Here is a 9,132-nt window from a genome sequence, read left to right as displayed (position 1 = left end):
TTAAAACTGATTATAATTCTTTTTTTTATGTCATCTCCCATCATTACATTAAATTCAAACTCATTTTTTAATACTACCATATTAAAAAGTAGTTTAACTTCAACTATTTACACAAAATTCAAAATTTATAAAATTTTCTTTAGTATATGTCTCATAATTTCTTTACAATAACACCATATTTGGTATTGTTGTACGAGAAAAACCAAAAAAACAATTAGAATTTAGCTATGATTGAAAAAAATTTCAACACTAAAAATAAATTTTGGTGAATAATTAGAAATGGTATAATAATATGATTCTGTCCACGAACTGTATTTGGTTGGGAGTAGTTCAATTTGATAACTATTTTCATAAATAAGATGATTTGCACGTGACTTTGTGAAATGAGAAGCATTTAAATTTTGGATTAAGAGTTGAAGTTCGATAATTATTATTGTATATATACTACTGATTGTTTCTGGAAGTACTAATAATGATAAAAAATTATCATGATAAAAAATAAAAAATAAAAAAGGACTGATACGTATACCCTGCCAAACCAATTGCTTATTTTGTAGAAACTTATCTGGATTTTGCTCCAGTTAATATAAAATTAATTATCATTGATTATCCTATAAATTAGCTGATTTTTTTAAGTTAGAAAATATAACTAAAAGATTTTTCAAAGCCTGCCCAAGATAAAGACTAAAGGAATAAGCAAATATTTCATCCATCCAAAACTAACAATTATATATTTTTCATTTTAATTCATCCATAAAATTAACCGTCTTCCATTTTTTAAATTTCTCACTGTAAAGAATATTGAGCAATTCATTTTTCATTAATAACTATTTAACATTTTTTCCTTTAAAGTGATATTTTAATTTATAAATTTTGTTCTCCTTCACTCTTCTATAAGTCAGACGTTTTTCTAAACACTCAGTTTTAGAAAAGTTATTAGTACTTCATTTGATAGTTAAAAAAAGAGAGAAAAGTACATAGACTTTTGTTATTGTAAAGGATGTTTTTTAGCACATACTATTTGGTACTGTATCTCTATTCTAATTTACAAATATTGCATCAAATTAATATGAACAACTATCAAAATTATAAATAGTCGACAGAGTGAGCACAACAAATATTTATGTGACAATGCACCACCAGATAGTACAACCTTTTTTTTTGTCTATGTAATAACCCAATGTGTAATTTTGATGCATCTACAATTTAAGAACCTTTATATAGTTTCTCCTATTAAATTATTGTACTCCAATTAGTAGTACTAGTATATTATTTATTATAAAATTATTATATAAAACTGAAATTCATATTAAATAAATTTTTTTATAAAATTTTGAATAATAGACGGATGAAAATAAATTTCCGAAAACGAGCTAATAATGATGAATAATTCTGACCCGAATTTAAAGAATTGGAATGACGCATTAAATACAAATTGCATATCTTTTCCCATTTAGAAGTGTTTTTTTGAGACCAATATTTTGTAAAAGAGACACGTGTTTCGTGACGTGGATTGTTGCCTTGGCTTTCTTCCTCTTTCTTTGCTCTTTCTTCCTTCTTCCTCTCCCTTTCTCTCTCTAAAGATTCACTGTGCCAAAAACACATCTGTTGAGAGAGAAAATTGAATGCTATCAGTTTTCAAGCATAAACTGACTGTCCAAATCTCAATTTCCCCTCCATCACTCCAAACTCTCATTTTCCCAGGTACGTTCATTTCTGCGTTTACTAAATTTCAGCGCCAGCTGAAATTTATCTATTTTCGGTTGTATGCTTGCTGATCTCACTGAATTTTCACTTTGTTTTCTGATTAATTATTATTCTTTTTTTTTCATGTTCACTTAGAATAATTAAATCTGCTGAATTTTTTGGGTGAAAAACAAAAAAGCAAACTTTTCCCATCCAGTTCTGGGCGTTGTTTGCAAATTTAGATGAAATGGAAATCGGAATTTAGACTTGTAACTGTTAAGTGATAGTAGAAGCTATTAAATTTGGTATTTTTGGATGATGGTGCGTAAAAATCACGAGAATTCGAGCATTTCAATTTTTGTTTTGCCGGTGTTAAAATTCTTAATATCCTGTCCCACGTCGACTTGGTAACGATCTTAGCTCACCTATAAAAGTATAGATAACTCTCCCTCTTATAAGGCCTTTTAAGGGGTGAGTGACCCATTTGTAATATGATATTAGAGCGGATCCAAGTCGATAGTGGATTTTATCTACCCACGTGATCTTGTCCCATTTCTAATAGCCTGTTATTTTTTAAAATCTCAGGTGGCCAAATTGGAGTGAATGAGTTTTTCATGGTTTTCAGTTATGGAATTTTAGGTTGTTGGGGAGGGTAGATTTGTCATTTCATACCAGTTTGTGCTTGGACTGCCGTCATTAGATTATATTTGGGTCGGGATGGGGTGATTGAAAGGACGATAAAGCCCCTGGCTTTTCTTCCTCTTTGGAACTGTGTGGTTTTGTCATACCAAACTGAATCAGTTATAACTTTACACTGACCCTGTTTTATGACTACTTTTTAGGATTTTTTTCCTTCTATTGATATTGACCTTAATAATAGTATATACCACAAATTTTGGTTTACAATAAAATCTTGATTCTTGCACACAATTCCCCAAAGTGAAAATATGTACAAATTTTCAGAGTTGTGTTACAGTGCTTAAAAATGTATAATACCAAGATATAATCCCATCCTTGTCATATTTGAACTAATCAAGGTCATAAAGTCAGAACCCCTTTGCTTTTTTGTAATTTCGTTGTTAATAGGCACTTGTGTTTTTCCACATTGACTTTTTGTTTTATTGCATAGTACTATAGTATATGGAAATTCTTTTCAAGGCTTTACTTTCATTTTCATTCTTTAACTTTCATGACTCAGCATTCTTTATGGTTGTAGCTGATCTTGGTGTGTTCTTAGTTCCATATATATAGCTCAATGTCTTAAATCTTGCATCGTACTTTTGGAACAAGTCTGCTTTGTTTGATCTTCTTACGTTATTGATCACAGTTTAATTTGTATTTGATATATGGGTCGATCGTGTTGATTTGAAATATTAGTTAAAATTGTCTATTATGGCAGATCACTGAAACTTGTCATATTGCTCGACCATCACTAGGCAGAGTATCAAGAGTCGTTCCCGAACACATCATGGGAAACAATGAAGAAGGAAAGTGTACCAAGTTGGAAAAATCACCTCCACCTGCCGTGCCAGCAGTGGTTAGTACATAGAACTGCATTCTATATAAATATTCTCGAGCCAGCTAGCTTTATTTGTTGTTCCATTTTTCCTCGATCATCATTATATCTTCGTGCCTGTGGAAGTTTTAAATAGCGTTACAATTGGCAGGATCAGAATAACATACAGATGTATCCTGACTGGGCAGCAATGCAGGTTAGTTACGTCGTCACAAATTTTTCGTCTACCTAAAAAGTACTTGTGAGGTAGAAAGAATATTCAAGATCTTTTTCATGGTTATTGGATGGTTCTCTATCAGGCTTACTATGGTCCCCGATTTGCTGTTCCACCATATATCAATTCGGCTGTTCCTTCTCCGCATGCACCGCCCCCCTATATGTGGGGTCCACCACAGGTATTGCAGTTTTTGTAAGCATTGAATTGGCCTGGTTTCATATATTAGTGGGATTCGAATGTATAGAAAGTCCATAACACCAAACATTAATTTTCTCAGTCGATGATTCCTCCTTATGGAGCTCCGTATGCTGCCTTCTATGCTCACGGAGGAGTTTACGCACACCAGGGAGTTCCTATGGTAAGTTTATAGTGAAGCTTTAAGCAAACAAGAGGTCTACTCCCTTTGCTATGAGCAAAAGCCAAGAATGGTCAATTTCGAGTTCTACTGAAAATGGTCAATTTGTCAATTTCGATATACAATTAACAGATGAACTCTTGAGTGTCTGAAAGCCAGATTTAATTACTATTTGTTCTTTTACATGTAGACTGGTACTGCTGCGAGCGTGGAAACAGCAGCCAAGTCATCAGGGAACACAGATGGAGGCTTTGTGAAGAAGTTGAAAGAATTTGATGGGCTTGCTATATCAATAGGCAATGGAAATGGTGATGGTACTGAAAATGAAACTGACCGAAGAAAGTCAACAGACAGGTTTGTGTAGATTCAGAGACATAGCAATATACTGTAAATTGCTTAGTACTTATAACGTATGTCATCATTCAGTAGTTGAAATTCAGGAATGAATTGTTATGTTTTTCTGCTTATTTGATTAATGTATTGGCTAAATACTCTAGTTTGGTTATATGAACAGCGACGAGACTGATGGTTCCAGTGATGGAAGTAATGGAGTTGCTCCAGGGGTAACGGATCTATCTTACTAGACGAGAGATTTCCTGTTCTTTTGTTCGATACTAGTTGCGTGTTGTCTGAAAGTATTGCTTATAATTATATTCTGTGATTCGTTTATAGGCTAATCAGAATGGCAAGAAGAGAAATGGAGAAGGATCTCCCGAGAGAGGTAATACCTTTTTCTTCATCGTGGTAAATGTGCAGACCAAGTCGTGCATACGTATCTTTTGAGCCTGGGCAACTTTCTATCACAAATGCTTGAGCGTGTGTTCTCAATTTATTTTGATCTGATCTGTTGTGTTTGATGCTTTTAATTAGAAGATGGGAAAGCTCTTAAAAAAAGCAGTTTAACAACTGTTGAAGTTGGCCAAGCTTCTGAGAAGACGATGGACGTGATTCCTCCTGCTAATAAGCCAGTGAAAGACATGAACGTTGCATTGGAAGTGAAGGAACCTTCCCCGAGTGCAATTTCCAGTCCAACTAGTGTTCCACTCCACTCTATTCCTAATGAAAGCTGGATGCAGGTGTGTGCGCTCATCTAGGCATCTTTAATTGGATTGGGAATACATTTGTGTTAGTTTCTCAATGTGATATTTGATTGCAGAATGAACGAGAACTGAAAAGAGAGAGGAGGAAACAGTCAAACCGGGAGTCAGCAAGGCGATCAAGACTGAGGAAACAGGTATGACTCACCACAATACATTACAATCCAATGGAGGAGTCCTCGTAAACTATTGAGTTTCTTATAGCCTTTCTTCGTATGTGGTCATCTTCGTTTCACACAGGCTGAGACTGAAGAACTAGCTGTCAAAGTTCAAGCACTAACTTCTGAGAACATGAGCCTCAAATCCGAAATAAATGCACTAATGGAAAGCTCTGGGAAACTAAAGCTTGAAAACGCTGCACTAATGGTACGTTGCCACGTCTTATTTCGCTAGTAGCTTGTCGCTAATTTTAATTATTTTATCGTCTCATAAATGACTGGAATTTGTAGGAGAAACTAAAAGAGGCTCAATTAAATATTCACAATATTGATGATCTGAGGAGGCTGAAACCTGTAGGCACAGCAAACCTACTTGCCAGAGTCAACAACTCGGAATCCTCCGACGTTAGGAACGAGGACAGTAGCGACTCGTACGACAACAGTAGTCGTCCTGGAGCTAAACTCCATCAGCTTCTCGACAGTAGTCCCAGGACTGACGCTGTGGCTGCCGGTTGACACTCCAACTGAGCTTTCATCCCTCCTTGACTTTATTTGATCCGGAAACTTTTCGCAGAAATACGTCGAGAGTTACCTCTAACAACAGTTATAGTGTGTGGTAAGTAATGGTCAGAATTCAGCAAGTCTAATTTCATTGCAACTGATTATATCGGCAAAGCTGGAACGTGTTTTAAATGTTCAGATTGCTGGGATACACATACACTACATAATATTAGTCGATGCGCTTTTGCTTCGCAACGTTTTCGAAATTCTACGAGGAAAACAAAGTGTATTTTAAAAGGGTGTGTAGCATGTATGAGTTTTCAAACTTTAGATGAGATTCTAATAATTAATAGTGGATATAATGGATTTGGTTTTGGTTTTTTTAGAGATGATTGTGATAAATTGAGGTTCTTCGACTCGGTCAAGGAGACGATGTATATTGTTGTTGCCAAGAAATACAACATATATTTAACTACTTTTTTTTAGGATTATTAATTGCTTGTTAATTCTGGTGTTGCCTGTATCTTTCAGAAATTGCATGTTAAATCAAAGTGTCAAAAATTTGCAATTGTACATCCATAAATTGAAGGGATATTGAAGCTCACTTGCCACTAGTGTTAAGTGAAACGACATTATAATGGCACGTTTCATTTAATCTTTCGTACTCCATTCATTTTTAAAAGATTTTAAAAAAAAAAATTCAGTCTATTCCATAAAATTAATCGTAATTTTTATTTTTAGCAAAACTTTTCTTTGTTATGGGATGGGGTAATTTAGGTAATTGATAAATGGTTAGAGGGAAATAATATTAAATAAGAACATAAATAAGATAAAATATCATAAATCCTTTATTCTGAAGAATACGCATGCCTCGATCTCAAATTGCGAAAGGTCAGCGAATTGAATCCCTAATTACGAAAGGTCAGCGAATTTAACCCCTTATTCCGAAATTTCTCGTTCTTATTCCTCACGCTAACATTCCAATCAAGTTTTCTTTTCATCTCTTTCAAACCTAATCAATTTATTCGTCCCTAAAAAATTTTATTTTCAAGGAAAGAAGGAGCATGTTTTTTCTCATTTCTTTTATTCTCCACTCTTTCTCTCTAAGAGAGTGGTAGCAGCGAATCAACAAGCATGAAATAGGTGAGAATGATGATTGATTGCAATGAATCACATCATTTCTGATTTTGAAGTCACAAAGACAACAATCGAGGATGACTTTCAGAGTTTCTTTTACAATAATTGGTTGATATGAGGCTTTACGTCAACTTCTAATATGTCGTTTCACTACACAATCGGACTAGCTAGAACGAGGGTTCTGGATATGGGTGTCAGTGATGTAGTCGACATTGCTATTTTGTTGAAGTTGTTGATACGTTTGTTTTGTAACTGCCATTCAAAATTTGAAAGGTACGAGACCGTCCATCATTTCACAAAAGTCATAATTTTATGAGCAATTTTCTTTATGCTTTTGCTTGTCATGTCCTTCGTCTCTACCATAAAGGCATTTTTGGTCCTAGTGAAATACCTATAGGTTGCACGAGCAAATGAGGAATTATCACGAGGGCATACATCTATAATAATCAGTACTCCTTTTGTTCCCTTGTAATCGAGTCGATTTTTCTATTTTTGGAAGTTCTCTCATAGTTGAGTCATGTCTATATATGGTAATACTTTTTCGCACTCTTACTTTACTCTCTCTTACTTTATTCTCTCTACTTTATTCACTTTCTACTACTCCTTCCGCATCTGAAGAGCAGTGGCGTATGCAAGTGGAAACAAGGGGGTACAACTGTACCCCCAAAGTTCATGATATTAATACTACATTTATTGGTAATTTACAACAAAGCTTGGTGCCCCAGTGGTCTGTCGCTCATAATGTCTCTCCGCTGCTCTGAGTTCGATTCTTGGTTGGAGCAATTTTTAACTTATATTCTCCTCTTGACCGGAGCAGGTTTTAACTTATATTCTCCTACTCCTTTTCTTTTTCTTTTTCTTTTTGATTTATGAAAACTACCTTACAATTTCTAAACTCATCATTTTCATTTTTGTTATGCAATCTCCTTTTCATTTTATGGAATATTTTAACCGAAACTCCTAATGTGAGACGGACTAAAATGGTAAATCGGGACTCCTAAAGTGGGATTGATGGAATATTATTTTTAGTACAACTCATACTTCATGTAAAAAAATTCTTACTATTTAAATTATTTTTATAATCAATATATTTTATTTATAATAATTATTTGTCATATAATTCGTACCCCCGAATCAAAAACTCTGGATACGCCACTGCTGAAGAGTATGCACTATTTTTTTTCGTCCGTCCCGAAAGAGTACGAACATTTCAATTTTGGAAAGTCTATTCTCTCTAATGAGGTGTGACTCATTCTCCACTAACAATACTTAAAAAACTTTCACTATCTCACTATCTTACTTTACCAATAATGCATTAAAACTCATGCCGAACCCAAAGTTCATACTCTTTGGGGATGGAGGGAGTATATTCTTTCTACTTTTTTCTCTCTCTTACTTTATTATCTATTTATTGAACACACTAAATATTCATTTCTTAAACTTCATGCCGAAATTTTTTGCCTCAACTATGAAGAAACATGGAGTATAATTTTAAAATATAAATGTAACTAATATAAATAATGAGTTAATTAGAATTTGTTAATATAGTCAAAAGACGCCTACATTGTTTCATAATATCTTTATGAACCCTTATAAGATTCCAATCTTGATTCACATTTTCGTAACTATAAATTTTAATAGTAATAAATAATTTTTTAAATAGTACTCCTCCCATCCACAAAAAATAGTCGATTTTTATCATTTCGGGGCGTGCACCAAAAAATTAGACTAACTCACTCTAAAAATGAAAAGTTTTAAACCAATATTAATCACGCTCTTCATTCTAAATACGGACCCTACAATTCACTAACACTACACCACCACATTTTTCCTTCATATTTCTTACTTTACCAATTATGCATTAAAATCCGTATTACTATTTATAATTTTGTCTATTTTTTGTTAACGGATAGAGTATGAATTTATATTTGAATTTTACTTCGTCCATAGAAAATAGTCATGTCTTTTTTTTTCACCTAACCTTTCAACTATTTTTCAATCGTGAACGGATGCAATACCACATGAAGATTGAAAGAGAATAGTAAAAGAGATTTTTGATTGGTGAGCAAAGTCAAAGGTGATGTTGAAGATGGTGCAAAAGCCCAAAACATGGCGCGCCCCTCTGTCCCTCCCATCACGTGACCTTCATCAACTTGGCCACTCTTCCTCACGTGACAAATTTCTCACCATAGAATAGTAATTGTATTTTTTTTCTTTCCTCAGTTGTTGAAATGCTTTTGTTACATGCGAAATATTTCCATTATTCCACCATCTCCAATCACTAAAATTTGCACACACTGCAAATCTGCATTGTGTATATTTCAAATTACTTTCATAGAATTGAGATACACAGTCCATATTCATAAAAGATAAGAAGTATAGCCCATAAATCAGGGTGGTCTAGTTGTCTCTAGTTTCCCAAACTAGAATTTAAATTATTACAGCATGTCCACCAATCAAAATCC

The 9,132-nt window shown here is 33.9% G+C and overlaps 1 protein-coding gene across 3 annotated transcripts; it reads left to right on the top strand.

Annotated features, from left to right (window-relative positions):
* Window positions 1-1,509: 1,509 nt before the first annotated feature.
* LOC121777460 (common plant regulatory factor 1-like) lies at window positions 1,510-6,005 on the top strand. Of its 3 annotated transcripts, none has more exons than XM_042174726.1 (12): window positions 1,510-1,704; window positions 3,123-3,223; window positions 3,354-3,398; window positions 3,502-3,597; window positions 3,697-3,777; window positions 3,965-4,128; window positions 4,289-4,337; window positions 4,447-4,495; window positions 4,648-4,850; window positions 4,931-5,008; window positions 5,112-5,237; window positions 5,321-6,005. In XM_042174726.1, exons 1-12 carry the CDS (start codon window positions 1,626-1,628, stop codon window positions 5,543-5,545), a joined length of 1,296 nt encoding a protein of 431 aa, XP_042030660.1. In that variant the 5' UTR covers window positions 1,510-1,625; the 3' UTR covers window positions 5,546-6,005. The 3 variants fall into 3 exon arrangements, with proteins under 3 accessions (XP_042030660.1, XP_042030659.1, XP_042030661.1); XM_042174725.1 differs by having other exon boundaries at window positions 1,511-1,704; window positions 4,645-4,850; XM_042174727.1 differs by having other exon boundaries at window positions 1,548-1,704; window positions 3,086-3,223; window positions 4,645-4,850.
* Window positions 6,006-9,132: the final 3,127 nt, after the last annotated feature.

This window comes from Salvia splendens, chromosome 18 (genome assembly GCF_004379255.2).
Source record: "Salvia splendens isolate huo1 chromosome 18, SspV2, whole genome shotgun sequence".
Classification (NCBI taxonomy): domain Eukaryota; kingdom Viridiplantae; phylum Streptophyta; class Magnoliopsida; order Lamiales; family Lamiaceae; genus Salvia; species Salvia splendens.
Note: the sequence above shows the minus strand (reverse complement) of the source record. Positions and strands in the feature narration are given on the sequence as shown.

Excerpts from the sequence above, each read along its gene's own strand:
- LOC121777460 (XM_042174725.1), top strand. The coding sequence starts at position 1,626 with ATGCTATCAGTTTTCAAGCATAAACTGACTGTCCAAATCTCAATTTCC. Across the intron at positions 3,224-3,353 it reads CACCTGCCGTGCCAGCAGTG|GATCAGAATAACATACAGAT; the intron begins GTTAGTACATAG and ends TACAATTGGCAG. Across the intron at positions 4,129-4,288 it reads CGAAGAAAGTCAACAGACAG|CGACGAGACTGATGGTTCCA; the intron begins GTTTGTGTAGAT and ends TTATATGAACAG.